This window comes from Corapipo altera, unplaced genomic scaffold (assembly GCF_003945725.1).
Source record: "Corapipo altera isolate COAL_440 unplaced genomic scaffold, ASM394572v1 22b, whole genome shotgun sequence".
NCBI lineage: Eukaryota > Metazoa > Chordata > Aves > Passeriformes > Pipridae > Corapipo > Corapipo altera.
The window spans coordinates 5,479,142-5,498,744 of NW_020884876.1; the positions used below are offsets into that span (position 1 = coordinate 5,479,142).

Sequence of the window (19,603 nt, forward strand, 5' to 3'; positions counted from 1 at the left end):
TTTTCATGTGGCCAGAAAGATTTATTGCACAAAGAAAGGCCATAGAAAGATGGTGGAAATTAGCTACAATATTTGTATGTTGCTAACAGTATGCTAGATGCTTCCTTGTTCTGAAGAACATTCAGTCCAAATAAACATATAAATGCATTATAAGATGTTCAGAGAAAGATTTGATTCTTTCATTTTGCGATTTCTAGTATAGAAAGGTAGTGAAATTTTACATCATCAGAATATGTTAAAAGCACCCTAACTCAGCTGAAAGATTTCATTAGTGTTCTAATAAATGAAGAGGATGGATTTATTCTGGAGTACATAAAAAAATTACTGTAGATTTTATGAGAACAATCTGTACATGTTGAGGGTCTTCTTTGTGTGTGCTAGAGATCCAAGTTTGCTGTACGTAAATCCTCCATGTCATTTATTTAGGTGGAATATGATCTGGCTTGATGCTCTCCAGATTCATGAGTTAATATTTCCATTTTGTTGTGAAAAACTAAACGGATTTTTATACATTTTCTATATAATGGCATTCCATTTTTTTCCAAATAATTAAATGTTTCTCCTCTTAGAGTAGCAAAAGAATGTGAAAATCACTACGGGATATTCTATACTTAAAACCTCTTTTTTAGCTACTCCAAAACTTCCATTACCTTATTAATAACACATACCTACAGACATACTCATAGTTACATAGGAATCAATTTTAAGTGCTATAATAAAATTGGATAAAAATACTTTACCAGATTTTCTGTTTTAATGTTGAATCTCTCTCTCCCTCTCTCTCACCATGCACACACCCACATAGGGAGGCATGCCTTCCTGTCAGATACAGGATTTAATTTGGTGTAACTAACGAAACAAAGTTCAAAATGAGCAGTTGTAGAGCTGTTCACTGGTCCTCTCATGCAGGGATAGAGGCTAGAAATCTCTAGCACATTATCTGTTGATACATAAAGAAAAAGACTGGATTATCTAGAATACCTGCTACTAACACAGAAAGCAGAGACCTCAAAAACTCTATACTGCCAAATTTTATCAGCACAATTTTTACATTATAGCGTGCTATTTAGCTGCCTGAATGCTCTTTTTTTGCTACTTAATTCCTTTTTTTTTTTGTTTAGATGTAATCTGATTTATCTTAAGTGAGATTTTTTCATACGAACCTCTCTTTTTTCTCTCCAGTTGTTCAGAACATCCTCCTTCCCTTATTCCATGCAAATCTTTCAAGGGTTCTTTACAAACTTTTGTTTTGGGAGGATGCATATGGAAGGAAAAATGGCTATGCAGAGAGTTACCATTCAGCTGACCTGTATTCTGATCAGTGTAGTTATAAACTGACTGACATATTGCCAAAAGTTAGTTTCAATTATGTTAAGCGTGACTGAAAGTGGCTGCCACATTCAAAAACTGTATTTGGACAGAGGGGGAGAGAGTGGCAGTACAACCACAAAAGCAAGATTATTTTAAGAAAGCAAGCTTAGATCCTTTTTGTTTTTTGGAAATCGTCACTTGCATCTGCCCAGCAGAATTGGATTACATTTCATCAGAGAGCTTTCCTATTTTCCTGTCTTCTCCATGGCAGCAAGCACTAATCAGCAACTCTTGTTATTGCTGGCTGTTGGAGTCTATTGTAGTACTAGGCACAAAAGCCAGGGTTAGGCAGAGTCTCTCATTATTTTTCTTGTGAAAGAAAAATGTAGATCTGCAGCTTTGAGAAGGAGAAAAGCCCAGAGAGCCTAGACAAGTACACAGGAAAAGGAGAAGCAGAACCACTTTGAGGTGACTGAACAGGACATTCAAATTTAGAGAGTTGTGGAGTCTAACAGATAAAAAAAGAAAGTAGATATTTATAGTGTCAAGCACTAAGAACCTCTAAAATGACACTTCCCTCTACATGTGCATTGTGTTCAAAGCTTAGCTCACATTAACTTTAGTTGCAGCTTTTGTTAAACTCCACATGTCAATATATTAAAGTCCTTTATTTTTTTTATTAGAAAAAAAGGCATAGGGTTACCAAGAAGACGAAAAGCATAATTACTGACCATCTAGAAATGTTAGATTGAAATAATGTGACCAGCCCTAGGAATGCTTCAGCAACAACAGACAATCCACTTCTCTATGCTGGATTCAATTGATTCTAGCCTGGTAGCATCCCTTCTCTTTCTTCAGTTTCCTGCCTCATTCCTTATACCTTTTTGTGTATGCTATGTACACAACACATGCAACAAATACACTAGAGGAATTTACAGGAAATTCACTTCTAAAGTCTTGAACCATTCCAAAGCAAGTATGTTTCATCCGCTGAGCAAACCTTTTGCTTCTAATTGAATAGGTTTATTACTGCAATAAGTACAATTAATTTTCATTTTTGGGCCAACACCGTAACAATAATGTTGGTTTTTAAAGGTGAAAGGATTTATAGTTACTGTAAAGCAAAAAATTCTCCATCTTGATGAAGATGTCCTTATTCCTTGATGAATGCTTGCCATTTTTAAAAAAAACCCTGTACACATATTAGCATCAGTATAATGTTTATATTGTATCTAAAGATTCATAGGCCAGACTGTCTTCTCACATCTCATAAAACTACTAGTTGCAGAGGAATTATTGCAAATTTATATATGCATAGATGAGAAGCAAAAATCGGCCTATCTGTTTTAATTTGGAATAATTCCCTAAAAGATTAACTAGGTGAATCGTCTTAATAAAATACTTAAACAGTATTTAGTTCAAAATCTGCTGGTCTGACCTTCATGACAACGGATTTTAGGGAGTACCACCACCCATGCCAGGAGTACCAAACAATCCCGTTGTCTGTCTTGGCAGTGTAGGGACCTCTGTAGTACAAACCGTTCAGGTTGGCAGAGTGACACCTGGTGGGAAAGTAAGGGGAAAAAGCAATGAGGCTTCTGCCAAAAAGTTTCAGGAATGTGTAATTTCTGTGCGAGTCAAAAATTTTGCCATGTTTGTCAAACAGCCTAGTTTGACAGTTGCACGAATTTGCGTTTGTGGACTTCTGTGAGTCTAAACAACAGTGGTTTAATTAAGGCACAACTGCAAGTGTTCTTTGATTCCTTAAAACAAAAGTTCTGCTTGTTCCTTTCACACGTTTTCTGACATTACTAGCTCTTGGAGTTTTTCCTGTGAATCTGCTTCAGTGGAGAATTATTCCAGAGTTGTTCAGGCCATGGATGACAGCAGAGCATACACCAAGAAAAACTCTAGGAAATAAATCCTATTCTGGTTTTTGTTGTTCCAGGTTAGCTCCCCTCAAGTTTTCCAGTTACACCACATGGTGTTTTGTATGACAAAACCTGAATACCACTATGAGTTTGTCTATTCACCTGTGGACTTCTATTTACAAATAGATGAAATCTGAACGCTAATTAAAAATATGTGTACCAACTCACTGGATCATTGGAATTGGCATTTTATTTGACTATACAAAGTACATTTTTTTCATTCTTTAACAGGCTGAGGCAGCAATGCTGTTACAGTTTATGAAATACAGTGGTTGAAACAAACAAAGAAAAAATCCTAGCAAACCCCCAAAGGCTTGAATAAGAACCGGCACAAACTTGATACTGATTTGTTTTCAACAAGAAAGAAATCTAGATCTCTATAGAGAGCAAACTGACTGTTCCTTCTGCAGCATGTTGTAATGGATGAGCTTAGTTTATCTACCAATTCAGTATTTCATTATTAGTGCTGTTAATATTTAGCTGTCAAACACCATGATGGATTCCAAAAGCAGACTTCAGATAATACACAAACAGAAAACATTCCAAATTTGCCTTATGAATATTATTACTGGCAAATCTTAGTCTTTTTGGCAATGCTTACACTTCATTAACAAAGTTTTTGAGAAATAAAAACTGTCATAAAAGCCCTATGGGAAAATTCTCATCTATATATGCTTTTTTATTGCTTAAAATTTTGAACCTCAATTTTGATAATGTGTTAGTTGAAAGCTTATAATTTTTGGACATCAAAAGTGGCTTTGTTTTTGAGAATGACAATCTTGTATCAGAGGTGACATAATCTTTCTAACCATACAGATTCTGCAATGAGCAGGCATTCTGTCTACTTTGAATCAAAACACAGAATTCATTAGAAGAATCATAAGAAAGCAAACCATAATTTGTCAACAGCAACATGAGCCAGTGAAAAGCCTTAATTAGTGCTAGGAAGCACTAATGGCCAAAATATACAGTATTCACTAACCAACTGGATGCTGCCTGAAGTAACTGGACATACTAAATTAACAATTGCCATGTGATTATTGATATGACATTGTGAAGTAACATTCATTATTCACAAGTCAATAAATACCTGAAAGTTAGCCTATGTTTCTCCTTTCTTTCCCATAGGTTAATTTTAAAGTAAGAAACTACCATAGTTTCAAAAGTACAGTCAATTCTGAACTACCCATGGACATTTTATCTGAATTATATATTAATGATATGACAGATGCAGAGAAATGGAGTTTGTTCCCTGAAGAACTTTTTGAATTCTGTCTGGGTTTACTGACTCCTCTAAGGCCCCACATGAATGTAGCTACGCTGTCTCTGGGATGATTGGTGAGCCAGGGAGCTTGAGTTAGTGAGATCTATGGCCCCAAGTTATTGCCTGACAGATCCACTATTATCATCCATGCATGGTGTAACTAAAACTGTGAGTGCTAGGGGGAGAATAAGATCATACCCAACTAGAACTGTTAGCTCTCCTTTCACTAGTTATGAACCTACTGACCTTTGCAACACCCTGGATGCAGGAAATCTTATGACCTGGGTGTAGTACCGGCTCTGTGGATTTGCATTCAAGATGAAAATCTCTCCTAGAGGTTTGCTTACAAAAGGATGCAGAGGGGCCATTTTTCTGCAGAAGTTCAGGATAACAAATTCTGAGCTGGAGCAAAACTGGTAACTTTAGATCTGAGCTATTTTCGTGAAGCCTCACTTGTGTCCTGTCCCTTGGTTTTCATATTATCTGGGCTTTTCTGTATTTCATTAGTCCAGATAGCATAGACTTGGCTATAAACAATTCCTTCATAGCTGGGAGCTCCTATATAAACCAGCCAAGAGCACTAATTCCTTCTATGTTTGCTAATCTGTGCATGACAAATACATGTTTCTGAATGCTTTCCTTTCTCTGCCAGTACGGTTCTTTTGAATAGGATTTCATGATACTTCTTCTAGTATTTTGCAGTTTTCAGTTTTATGTTAGGCTTAACATAAAAAAGTTAATAGCAAGACAGTGAAATAAAACTATTAGTAACTCATATTCATTTATCCAGATAGACTGTCACTTTAAGAGCATTAACTACACAGCCATAATAGGAACTAGCCTAGTAGGAGTCAGCTATCTTTAGTAGCTGTGTAGTACCAGCTACAAGGTATAAATAACTGTCAAGTTCTGCTGTACAGCTTCTTTTGCAAAGGGGTCATTCTTTTGTCCAAATCAATCCAATATTAAAAAAAAAAGTTTTTTAAAAATAAAAAATTGTACGCAGTGGTCTAAAAGTGGTCAGTGATTCACTCTTAATGAATTCCATGGCATGATATCAGTTTAATGCTACTTGAGGTCTAAATATTCCTTTAAATCGTCAAAAGTTCTAATTTCATGTGAAAAGAATCTCCAGCATAGTTGCCTTTCCCTTTTATATCTTAGCTTTCCTGAGAAATCGAAAAAAACCCTTGTCTACATGTGACTTTTTGCCATAGGTCTCAAACACTGCTGACACACTATCCATGCAAATATATTAAAATAAGTAGTCAGTTTTGAAACATTTAGTTAACAGCTACATCATATCAGCTAAGGTGGTCACAGAGACTACTTATGGAATCAGAATTTGGAAAATGAGGAGTTAAAAACAGAAACAAATGATGACACGACAGAAACAATGGAGCTGATCCAGCTTGGCAGTTCTTGCCAAGTGAACTGAGATCACAGAGAGAGAGTAGTATGCTTCCCTGAGCTGTATTTTAAACCTATTACACAGTGAGATTGAATAGTTTCTCTTCATGGCTATATTTATCCAATTAATTATGGGACAGAACACAGCTGATATGTACAGACTATGCTAAGGCTACCCATTTTTAATTTTTGAATTGGTATTCTGCATGTAAGTAGAGTTTTAAAATTCTTTCACTGAACCCTATTTAAAAAAATCTTTGTCTCAGTCCATCCATACTCACTGACAGAAATTGAGTGGACACATTACCATCTTCATATGGAAGGAATAACAAGAGTGAGATGCTGTGAACTGAGGTGAAAAAAATGAGTCTTGATAACCTGGCACTAGTTTAGCTCATCTGATATTTTTCAGCACTGCCACATCTGGTCTAGTGCAATGCAGGAAAAATGCAAGAATGAAGCACAACAGGGATACATCTGCAAACTCTACATGACCTACTTGTGTAAAAACTAGTTACCTTAAAGAGGCGGAATTATCTCCCCTTTACTGCCTGATAACAAAGATGACCTACTGCAAATAGCATTATCACAGAGACTTGTGCAGTAGGTGCTGTCCCTTCTACAGTGAGTCTCAGTCTTACCAGCACTGAGATCTCTGGTAGGAGACTGGGGCACATTGCAAGTAAATAAACAATGTCAATCCTATCTTCTACCATATGTTATTATTGTCTGAGTATGCATGAAGCAGAATAGTTGACAGTAACTATATAAAATCAAAGTACCTGTTAAACCACCAGCCAGCCTTTTCCTCTTCAGCACAGTTACCTTCGTAGTTGTCATTATCCCTGTCTCTAGTACTGAATTTCATTCCTCGATGATCAGCCCACCATTTTACTTCAGGATGAAATCCACCAGTAAGGGAATCACCAGCTGTACCAGAGTATTCACCACAGCTCATCTCATAAGAATGCTAATGAAAAATGTGAAGAGAGGAAAAAAATTAAATTCCAATATGTTTTTGGCCCTTTGCGTATCAGAGAGTGAAACCACAAAGAGGAAAATAATCTGATCAATTTACTACTATTTTTATGCTAAGAAATGTCATGTCACTTAAATACTGTGTACTAGATAATGAAGTGCTGTAAAGATGCTTACCAGGGGTAAAATTTGTCATTAACTTTATGTATAAATGACATAATAAAAAACAATATTAAGGTGAGTTTGCAGTATACATTACAAATCAAAACGTTATGTACCATTACTGTTGGTAGTGTCAACAAAAGTAGAAAAAGTGCTTTGATCCATGGCTGCTAAATCAAATGATACAAGTATTTTACAGAAAGTATCAGGGTAAACTACTATTATTGCATCCTTGAAAATTATAAGCATATGTAAGAAAGAAAATATAATAAGGTTCTACACAAACCTTCATGAAAATTAGGGAACGTGTATGTTTATTGTTGGTCTACAGAATCCGCATTTTTATTAAAATCTCCAGTAATTTAATATTTTATTACCTCCTCTCCTGCAACTCTGAATCTTGCATATTGTGCAAAACGCCGTTCTCCTTCAAAATCAGTTAGATCAATTCTTAAAGTATAATTCCCTTGAAAAATAACAACAAAAATTATTTTAGTTAAACTAGCTTCTCTCACTATTTTCAGAACTATTATAGTAGAAAATTAAAATATGTTTTTATCATGAACCTCTATCACCACAGTATATTTCATGGGGTTTTGTCTTCTTTCTTTATTCATTGTCTTTATTCACCTGAGTCAGCTTAGAAAAATTTTAGAATTATTCCAATACAGATTTTCAAATGTAAAAAATTAAAAATCTAATGAAAAAGGCCTTACGGACTTTATATTTCAGTAAGGTATTTGAGGTGGAAATAAAGGGATAGTGAGAAACCATCAATAAACATTCTTCTAAGAAAATTAGATTTTTATGCTCTGAAAATAAGAGTTATACTACGATCACATCATGGTGGCACTGATTTCCATATGATTTAGCTGACTAAGCCAACGGGTAAGTTTTGTATATGCATCATTCTACAACAAAGCCAAAGTTAGCTTAGACTGAGTGACTTTTAGAAAGATGGGAATAGCTTTCTACACCTGATCTGATCAACAGGACTGGCCTAGAATTACCTTCATGTAATAGCCCACACAGCCACATAAAGCCCTGACTAAATGAACAGGTACAGCATACTACCTGACTGGACTGGTAGTGATGCCAACTGCAAAACAGACAGAGAGAATTCTTTCCTGTCTAGTGTGTCCTGTTTCACGGAGGCTCTCTGCTGGCCCAATGACAGTTTTGAACCTTTTGTTAGAAAACATATATTCAGGTGTGTTTTGTTCTGAAACTTGGAGAAGTCCATGCAGACTAACAAGAGAACTCAGGATTTATGCTAACAAAACGGGTAACAAAAAATGGCTCAGAAAGAGCAAAGAAACAGAAACTATAAGAAGACTATTGTTATAATACAAATCTTACCTTGATTAGTCAAATAATGAAGATTTTTATTTCCAAGCCAATATTCACCATTTTTCAAAACAAAATTTCCAAAGCCTTCTTCATAGTCAGCCCAGACTCTGAAAAGAGTATAAATCATTAATTTATCAAAAAAGCAAGTTTGTTTGGATGTTTATTATACAGTTATAGATCACGGAATAATGCAAACTGGAAGGAACCTTTAGAGGCAATCTAGTCCAATGTCATGCTCCAGGCAGAGTCAGCCATGAGATCAGACCGGTTTGCTCAGAGTTTGTTCATTCAGATCTTGGAAACTTCCAGAGATGGAGACTGCACATTCTCTTTGGATAACCTGCTGACTGTTCTCACAGTGAAATAGTTTCTCCTTACATCCAATCTGAACCTCTCTTGTTTCAATTTAACAGCTCAGTCCAATCTCTGGTATAGCACAATTTATCTGATGTGAAGACATTTTTCCTGGTTAAATCTAAGGAATCTAAGTGAATGTGTAGGTGTCTCACAGGCATTGTTTTTTTATTATCTGTGATTTGATTAAGGTGTGAAACTCCTGCAGCTGGATATATAAATTTGTAACTTGAGGTACTAGCTAGCCATTTCTAGCTTTGAGTTATTAACAGATTCTCAACATTTTTGAACTCAATACTGGTACATAGTTTCAAGAATTAATTTCCCTGCCTACAATGGTTCTGAAACTCTTATTGGTTTTGGTTTCATGACATGTTCTAATGGGAACAGAAATATCATATATCTCCTGTATCAGAAGCAACCTACTTCAGCAATGGATGAAAGGCTGTGGACAGGCAGCCATAATGGAGAGAAGCCCCTGTGACTTTAGCAGCTGGTAGTCTCTGGCAAGGGAAAAGAATAGGTGGTGCGTGGTGGTAATAATTGCAAAATGCTACAGATTGCTTCTGTAGCTCGTCTGACCATATTTTATAAAATAGAAGTTTTCTTGGCTCACAAATGGCTTGTTTTTGTGGTTCACGGGGCCAAAGTTTTCACTTCTGGACATTTCCCAAAAAATGTGTGAGTCTTGGCAAAGGCAAGGAGGTTAGTTGTCCACAAATCAAGTTCTCAACTATTTTATTTTTCCTGGAGGCATTTTGTCATGAGCTACAAATTACTTTTGTGGTGTGTTTCTCTCATACTTGCTTGCTGATGGCATTTTGGTTCAAGTAGATTGCTTGCATTTTTACATTTTTAGATGTTTACTGTTTGCAAAAGACAAGGTAGTCCTTTACTCATCATTAAGAGTCCTTGCTCCAACAATTGTTAATGCATTTGACATTGAAGTGTCCTCATGTAAAATGCACAAGTTGTCAGAAAAAGGCTAGCAGAGATGTCTCATAGAAAACAGCCAGAGCCAGAAGTGGTATGTCATCTGGAGGCTGTCCCACAGAATAACCATTCCTCCCTTTTATCTGGGATAACAACCTATTAATATACTTCTAGAGGTCAGATTTAACTTTCCATTTTAACTTTAATGATTCTCCACTTAGTTTCCAATTTTAATGACCAAGTCTAGTACCTACCTATCAAAATTCTGGCTGCCATCAGATCGTCTCTGAAAAACAGTCCAACCACCTCCTTCAGACATGTCACAGAAGGCAAGGAACTCAGTAGGACTCTGGATAGGTTTCATCTTATAAAATCCACTTTGCTTATGGCCATCATTGTAGATTTCTGCACAATCTGTTCACAAAACATTGATTGGACACAACTTTTTTAGTTTTGTACTTAATGGCAAAATCAGAAGTCAATAGAGATAATCAAGTCATGTCATGTAGAAGTCACATATGAAGAAGACTAATAAAAAAATATATTTGCAAACACATTTCATTGACTTTTGGGCATTTTCTTGCATTTGTGTTGCTTTATGAGCATAGAGCAATATTTATTGAGTTGTAATTATTTTGACCTTTCATTAAAGGAATATTTTTTCCACCATAAAATGTTATAATTTTTGTTTTCATTTGCCTAGCAAAATAATTCCTCCATTTTAAGTGGTGTCACTTCTAATTTACAGTGTATGATCCACATTAGAGTCCTGCTACCAGCATAAAATTACGTATAAGACACATGGTAACCTTCGAAAATAAACATGTACATCTATGTCCAGAAAGTTCACAGCAGAACTGCCAAAAACAAGAGTATGAGTCTTCAGTGTTATAAAACAGAAACAATTGCTGGGCCTGATTCTCTTTTCCTTTCAACCAAATAGATGCAAAAATATATAGAATACTACTCCCAAAAAGTGCAGTGTATGGTTAAAATGATAGCACTGCAACTTGATACCAGTTACAGTCTGGCCTGCATTGCTGTTGATGAATATAATTTACAGCAATCACAAAATCCAGAGCTCATGGAAATATTGCAGCAATGTAATTGTATAATTTTATATTTTTTCCTCTAGGAATTAAGAAATGAAAGGAGTTCTTTGTTTATATGTAATCTACCGTTAAACAGTCATACAGGAAAGACGTATGATTTTCAGCATTTCTGCTTTTCCTGGCTAAGGTAGAGCTGATTAACTTTATGGCATTCTCTGAAACATTTATGAATATGTTGGCTGAACTTCCAGGCCTTGTTGGAATTTTCTGAACTATTATATTTCTTGTCAGTGAAAGTGTCAGCGAAGATTAGACATAAAAAATAAACACTTTATACTGAAAACAAATAGCTATGCCAGGATTTGAATAAATTCTAATAGAAAACATGATTTAAATAACAGTTAAGTTGTCTTTCTAGCAAATGTTTGATTGGCTTACATGAAAATAGCTTTTCTTATCCATTAGTTTCTTGTGCAAAACACAAGCATATTTTAATGTTTAGCAGTTGTATATAGTGTGGAATTTCTCCCTCACTATCTAACTCAAAATATCCAGCTCTCTTGATATTAAAATTCTACAGCAGTTTAAGTGAAATAATGCAGTATGAACAGGAAAAAGCATTTCCCAAGCTATAAGGAAAGTGAAGAACTAATGGGGAAAAAAATCATCACAAATGGGAACATGTTACATCTGTTATTGGAGTAACGTTTTCAGAAAATAAACTGAGGCATGTGCTAAGAAAATGCAAATGCCTTTCAGAGAAATGTAGGTTTAATAATCTATTCCAGTAATAAATGAGTCAGCCATAATAATATTTTTAAAAAAGTATTCCAGGATGCTGAGTACATAAATAAATACATAGCTAAAATTTAAAATCAGACTTACAACTGCTTTTAATTTAATTTTAATGGTGCTTTGTTATGTTTGATGCCTTGTTATATGTTGTGATTTCTTCCAGCAGCACAAACACTAGAAGTATATTCAAACAAGGCTTTTAAAAATAATAGCAGTTTAGGCTTTCTAGAACTGGAAAATAAGAAATGAACACCATCCAGGAATCAAATTGTAATTTCAATCCAACTGTTGTTTTGGATAGTGTTTTATTATTTTAAGAATTTGGCCTCACTGCAACTGTTACAAGCCAACACTTAGCTTTGTAGAGGGAGCAGATCACCACCACAGTGCTGGTGAGAATATAAAAACAACTTTAAACCAGTATTTTAGAAGCCGTGATGTCATGAGCTGAATCTAACTCAGTCAAAATGGGGCCACATACAGAATATTATTAAAGTGAGATTCAGGTGTCATTATGCCAGGCTTATGTGTGTAAATATGTATCTCTCAGGGACTTTACAGATTGGAAGAGCCGGTGTATGCTCGTAACCCAGGACACCATTTGAATGCGTGAATGTGAACTGACCCTGTGGGTTAGAACTTTTTGAGATTAGTCAAAGAACAGTGTTTAGCAATCTGTAACTGCTGATTAACATTTTGTAAATGTCTATTATTGACTTTTTTCCCGTTTTAAGGCTGATATTTATGCTTAATTTATTGTTCACTGATTGTTTTTTAATTATGCACTATTAATAAATCAATAAACTACTTCAATCCTGATTTGATTTATACCATCTGGCATTAACAATCTTTCCCTGCCTAGAAAGTCTAGGTAAAAGCTGAACACTGTGTTTTAAACAATTATTCTATGATTAGCTTTTAAAACAATAAGTCAATGGGCCCAATTGTGCTAAAGCTTCTGTGTATCAGTACTCATGGAAATGAAAAGAATAGTTTCATTTCTAACCTGAATACTGCCTTTTTCCTCCCAAGTCAATGACACTGTTTTCATCTCCTCTGTCACTGTACTGAATCTCTTTCTTCTCTAAAAGCTGCATAATTTTTAACTGCTGCTCTTTCACACGATGCTCCAGAAGCCTCACCTGGCCCTGAAGTTGTATCTGCTCTTGAAAACATTTCTGTAAATCCTAGAGAGGAAAACATATCTTATTGTAAAATCAACAAAATTTTGTGAAATTTAACATGTGACACAAAAAGCCAACCAAAAAACCCCCACACATAAAATTTAACTTGAATAAAACATTTTGGTCACAATTTCCTACAGACACTATGTTGACTTCCACCTCATGTGTTACCTCTGTTTAAAATTATTTCATGTATTACAGAGTGTAATATATGAAATATATATTAAGAACACATAGCTGTTTTGCAAAGAGACCTTCTCTTTAGTGCTTATAACTACCAGCTCTCACTGCAAACATGCAGAGGGGACTTTAGGGAAAAACACTATATTACAGACTCTATCATAAGGATGGCTTATTCTCTATCACCTGCCATCCACAGAGATTTGCTATCCAGTGAAGCCTGCTACTGACATTGTGATGGTTCTAGAATCTTAAAGAAATGCAACCCATACTGCTTGTGATAAAAACCTTAACATTGCAAACATAAATATTGTAAAGTTTTAAGATAATTTTTGGCATGCTAAAATAAATAGTCTCTAAGAAGCTGTGAATATGCATGAAAAAATAAAGTTAAAACTTAAAGTCAATATTGCGAGAAATGTGGCAATTCTGATAAGGTGATACCTTGCACTCATTTCACCCTGGTGCAAATGCAGATAAATGACAAGAGAGCTGGAATAGCTGTTCCAAATTCTGACATGCTGACTCTATGTAGAGCAATAAATAATTGGTTTTAGATTAAAGACTATGGCAAAATTGCCAAAGTGAGCTGAACCTGATCTGGGGAGCTTAAATTAAAACAATCGTTAGACTTTTAAACAGATATTAAATGAATTTTATTTCAAGTGCGGGGGGAAAAGTCTTTGGAAATGTGACCTAAGTAACACTGTCTGCAATTTTATATGAGCAGAATTTAGTAGCTATGGTGCTTGCACAGGAGCACAACTAGCCCTGTAAAAGCAAAATCAAAGGACAAACTTTTGGAAATCGTGGAATCACAGAATCGACTAGGTTGGAAAAGACCTCCAAGATCATCAAGTCCAATTCTTGATCCAACACCGCTGTGGTTACTAGACCATGGCACTAAGTGCCACATCCAGTCTCATCTTAAAAACCTCCAGGGACAGTGAATCCACCACCTCCCTGGGCAGCCCATCCCAATGCCTGATTGCTTTCTCTGTAAAATTTTTTTCCTAATATCCAACCTAAACTTCCCCTGGCAGAGCTTAAGATCGTGCCCTCTTGTCCTACTGCTGGTTGCCTGGGAGAAGAGACTGACACCCACCTGGCTACAACCTCCTCTCAGGTAGTTGTAGAATGTGATGAAGTCTCCCCTGAGCCTCCTCTTCTCCAGGCTAAACAACCCCACCTCCCTCAGCCTCTCCTCACAGGAGGACATGGAAGATCAAATCTGACATATAAGATCAAATCTGACATATAAGATCAAATCTGCAGTAGTTCTAAATTGGTATAACCTCATTCATAGGGAACACTATTTACATGTAGACCTGTAACATTTGGCATGCATGTGGAAGAACTGGTATCTTAGAACATTGTCCTATCACACTGAACTATAGAGAGGTCTGAACTAGCACACTGATGTGCACCTCCAGTGACATCTGCATACTTTCACTTGCATCAGGCTTCACCTATTTTTCCATAAACACTCCCAACAAAATGTTCTGTTTGTTTGAAATATCTAGTTATGCTGAAAAATTTGATCATCAGACTTTGCAGAAAAATCATAAATTTGGCCTCAAATTTAACTATTATTGAAGTGTATCAGATACTTGCTTTGATTAATTCTTAACTGCAATCTAATACACATGGGGAATGGGGAATACATATATATGTGTGGCATAACTAGGCAGTTTGTCAAAGGTTCAGCTGCCTCTCTGTGTTTGGGCTGCCCACGTCGGGCTTCCTGGACAGCAGGTGTGTCTGCAGAGCTGAGCCCTTCTGGTTGGGGTAGGCTGAGGAATCGCAACAGTGCTTGACCGCAAGGGGACACTGTAAGGCCAGTGGCATGTTTACCGAACACCTTTTAGAGGAATAAACAAAGCAGCCAATGACCTGATATCCTGAGAGTCCTATCTGGTTTAAGAATACTCCCTTGAAAATCTTTCTCAGTGGTTAATAGCTATACGAGATGCCTAGCATATCCTCCTTTTCTGCTAGCAGGAAATGAGAGAAGGAAATAAAATATAGGGACATACAAACTTGCCACAGTGGCTTGGAGGGATATTATTTGACCATATGCACTGGTTAATGTGGGACATGTAGGATATTACAAAGAAAAGATGCACTATTTATTATGCAGTCTTTTCAGGGTATCTGCAGCTACATCCAAACCTTTCACAAAAGCTGAATTTTCAATGGAAATTAATTCAATGGGAGATTTGGAAGAGGCTTCCTTGACAGGTCTCTGCAAAAATCTAGTCCTGTGTGCATACATAAAATTATAGAGAACTGGAGAGCTTTAGATGAAAGAGATGCATAGGTGAGTTGAGAGAGAGTGAATAAATAAAAAAATATATTGAAAAAATATATTCACCCTGATGAGCTAATGCTAACAATAGAAGTAAAGCTATAAAAAAATTCCCATTGTTCTCAGTCAGACCAAATATTAATTCTAATAATATTAAGAGTGATAAAGAGGCCATCATGCCACACTTACCAGCTTTAGTGCAGTGTTTGTTTATTGAGGTTAGCCTGTATCAGTCTTAACTCAGTACACACAACCTTGGAGAACACGGTAAAGTACAATAGGAAAGACCTGGAAATGGTGGCCCCAGTTTCCAAGCCCTTGCAATTTCACAGCGAGGCTTCAGGCAGGTTGCCTCTTTGACATACAGCAAGATCTGAGTCACCAAGAGCTACCTTCCCTTCTGGAGAGAGCAAGAGACTGTGAATTTAAGAGGCAGCTACAGGTAACTAAATGTGTTTCTTTTGGGTATAGTAGAAATGCATCTATCAGTTCTCCTATTCATACTGCTAAAAGCTATTCTCCAAATGTGATTAAATTATGTAGTACAAGTATAGAACTTCTCAAAAAATATTATCATACCTTAAGAAGACGTGATATCTAAATTTTGTATGACACTACTTTATATATCACTATAAAAGGCCCTTTCCTTTGAACCAAATTATACACAAGTCTGCAACAGGCTTCATCTAAATATTATTCTTAAATGTGCATTTAAAATGAATCTTTTTTATTGTTTACCTAAGAAATTGTGAATTAATATATCTACATTACACATAGCAATTTCCCGATTAAAAAGGATTTAAGCTCACAGTGCCTAGGAAGTGGCAACCCAGAAATGACTAGCCATACTGAATAACTACACCATAAGAACAAAATGATTAAGCAGAAATCAAATTTTGAAAGTAACCTTCATGTGAAAAGTACTGGTATCTGACACTTTGATTTCTCTCCCTGACTTCAGCCTCCTCATTGATGTCTGTCAACTCCAGACAAATCCCATTACACTTTGCTGCTGGACAGCAAAACCACAGGTCTCGTACTAATTTTTCCTGTGGGACGATCACAGGGTAGCTGTGTAACCTCAAGGTGGATCAATGTGGCTTTTAGATCTGCAGGTTATCAAACTGTTCTTTTAATGTTCTATTATACTTTTTTTCACAGGATAACTCTTTTAAAATCACTGGAGTTAAACCAGTGCACAGCTAGAGTTACACAAAAGCACAATGTAACTTAGGGTTATAAGTCAGCAGCTATAACACGTTGCTATTCCTTTTGTTAGATATGGACCAAACTATTACAATATTGAAATACTCAACAAAATGTGAATTTCTTTGTGACTGTCTCCAGTGGACAATGTTGCCCACAGATAGAAACGAGACTGAACACAATCTGTTCTGCCTGTTTCAGTGAAGCAACTGTTTGCACTACACATTGAGAAGCAATTATCTAACAACTGCTGACAGCTTTTGGGCACATGGTCCCATGTTTAACCAGCTGCTGTAATTAATGTGCCTTCATTTCCATTATTGTGTGGATTATTTAGCAGCTAGTGACCTTCCATTAAAATTAATGCTATAAATTAGACTCAGAATACTTTATGAAAGCTATAAAAATACAAAGGTTTTACTTGGGGTGTTATTTCCTATATTTTTAGAATATAAACTAGCTCTAAAATATCTCTCTATTGAGATTAGTGTTTTAATGAGATTAAAATGTGAAAACAGAGATAAATTTCAGAATGTTCCCAGTTTTTACTCACAAGATCAGCTAAAGCCCACAACATTCCAAATGAAAAATAATTTAAAAAAAAAGTAAATGCATTTAACAGGGAAACCTTTTTTTCTCAGTAGAGTTCTGTAAAAATTATATTTTTCTCCACTGAGCAGAAGTGATTAAAGAGGAGTTGCTTTTTATTCTGTCTCTATAAAGCTGCTTATCTGAACAAAAGTTTTCCATAAGGCAATGTAAGCTACAAACAACGATGCTTATCTAGTTGTACATTCAGCAACCACTTCCACCTAGGCAATTATGAATCAACAGTATAATCTCTTTAGGTCTCTTTAGGACCTGAATATCAGACTAGGAAGGACAGCCAAGACAGGCAGTGTAGGGTTGGTGAGGTTGGAGGAATTTTAAACAGCAGAGTAAGTGTGATTTTGTTAGGCTTTTTGTTGGAGAGGCAGAATACATAGCAGAAGGGTTTGGGAACTAGAAGTGAGTTTTGATCATTGAATCTGAGTGTGAATTATAATCTAATTACATGGGAACAAGTAAGAAAGAGTACGAAGCTATGGATCTTGTTTGAGAAAAAATTGTGTGGCAAGTGGACAAGGCAGAAAAGGACAGAAACATTTTTCCTCCCAAGTGTCAATGACCAGAAACACTACTGCTGCAGCCACTGCTTTAGGAGTTCCTGGTTTTTGCCTTTCTGTAAGTATGCTGCTCAAAACTAAAGGTGTTATTCTGAGTTAGCATTACCCCTGAATGGTAGAGTAACCACTTTGTGTGCCTTCTGTACAATGTACCTCAATGCACCATATGATACCTTTTTTAGCAAAGGTACATCACCTTCTGTTTCACATCAGATCCAGTCACAAACTGATTTGATTTCTTTCTTCACTGGCCATTGCCCAGTGATTTATCTTCCGCTGTATATTTACGCGTTTGTTTCCTCTTTCCTTATTGGAAACTTGTCCCCACTGAACATCATTTGAGGTTATTTCCCCATTCTTTCATTTTTGCAATGAATTGTAATACTTTCCATCAAAGGTTCTGCCATCCCATGTAGATGAGATGCATTGTGAGTGCTGTGGAGGACAAGGTATGCAATATTTAGAAGAAACTCTGTAGACAAATTTAGTTACTGGAACTTACAGAGCTGCCAATGGCATCCATCAAGCTAGCTGCAAGGACAAAATCAATCATTATCAAAATCTTCATTTTGGAAGCTGTGAAGTAGAGGAACAAATGAAATAGTAGTTAACTTAAACATTGAAATTAATATTTACACTTGACATTTTAAACTTTATTCAGCAGAGTCTATTTAACCTATAATTCCTTTCTTTCAAATTGTAAATACAATGTATATGTAGGCTTCATTACAAATGTCTAAAATAGTCTGATGAAATATGACTCCAAAATCCAGTAAAACTAGAATTTATCCTTTTAGGCCACTTTGTATCAGAGCTCTCCATGTATTTTAGAACAGCTATTCAAGATTCATACTCACATACTTTATTTTCCAAACAAAAGCAAAAAATGTTTTAAAATGAGCTGAAAAGCAGGTCAATATTCTTTGTTGGTCCTTTAAATTTGTGAGAAAGCTCTCTGTTATAAACTATTAATTAAAATCTGAATTCAGCTAGTTGTCCTTGAACTAACGATTTGTGCAACTTTTGTGTGCCAGAGAAGATCAAGATAATTCTACTGTTATAGAGTAATTTGGGGGGAAAATGCATAATAGTTATCAACTTTTATTCTAATCGTTGCAAGGATGATATCTGTCAACTGATAGGTATGGATATTTTGTACTATATGACTCACAGCATTTTAAACCCCCTTGTTTCATACGAAAATTATTTTAAATGCTAAAACAATCACCATTGTATCTCACTGCCTTGCAAACATTAGCTGATAGAACTTCACAATTTTTTTGTAAGGTAGATGTGTGCTTTTCTGCTCGCAGATGAGAAACCAAGGCCTCCAATTACTATAATATTTACATGGATATTCTGAATTAATTACTTATACTGATGGAAGCTATCAGCCGAGGAATGTTTCTTTTTAACTACAAATATTTTATTTTAGTATAGGTTAACACCTATTTAAATCAGAATATGTGCCCGCTCTGCTTTTTCTACTTATAAAACTGAATCAGCTAATTACATAGAATCATAGAGTCTTTAAGGAAAAGACCTCCAAGATCATTGAGTTCAAGCATTAACTTAACACTGACAGGTCCCCCTCTAAGTCATGTCCCTAAGCACCACATTTACATGTTTTTTGAATGCTTCCAGGGACAGTAACACATTAAAACATTTGTGGTTAGACAAAGTGTAAGTCCTATAACAGAGAATAATGATTCAATGTCAGCACGTGCTTATTGAAACACCAACTTTACGAAAATTTTCACTCATGTTTCTACAGGAATTAATATAAACATGGGTGGAACTTTGGCAGACTGTGCTTTTTAATGTACAAAGATAAGCAGAAGTATGGTTCTAAGTCTGTGTAAAATTGGACAAGTCCAACTTTTATTTTCACCAATCTCTGAAAACCTCATGCAAGACTACAAATTACAGCCAAATTTCAGATTTCAACATCTACCTATAAAATACTTAGGATACTTTTTAAAATTACAGTTATTTAGTAAGCAGCATTGTTTTGTTTTG

At 35.7% G+C, this 19,603-nt stretch overlaps 1 protein-coding gene across 1 annotated transcript in view; it reads right to left on the minus strand.

The window, feature by feature from the left end:
- The window catches only part of FGL1 (fibrinogen like 1), a 31,643-nt gene continuing 12,040 nt past the window's right edge, over positions 1-19,603 (minus strand). Inside the window, exons 4-10 of the mRNA XM_027635676.1 lie at positions 18,087-18,160; positions 12,547-12,727; positions 9,948-10,107; positions 8,416-8,513; positions 7,434-7,522; positions 6,699-6,886; positions 1-2,873 (exon numbers count right to left, since the gene is read on the minus strand). Of these exons, the coding sequence (XP_027491477.1) occupies positions 2,714-2,873; positions 6,699-6,886; positions 7,434-7,522; positions 8,416-8,513; positions 9,948-10,107; positions 12,547-12,727; positions 18,087-18,152 (942 nt within the window). The 5' untranslated portion in view covers positions 18,153-18,160 and the 3' untranslated portion in view covers positions 1-2,713. The remainder of the gene's footprint in view (positions 2,874-6,698; positions 6,887-7,433; positions 7,523-8,415; positions 8,514-9,947; positions 10,108-12,546; positions 12,728-18,086; positions 18,161-19,603) is intronic.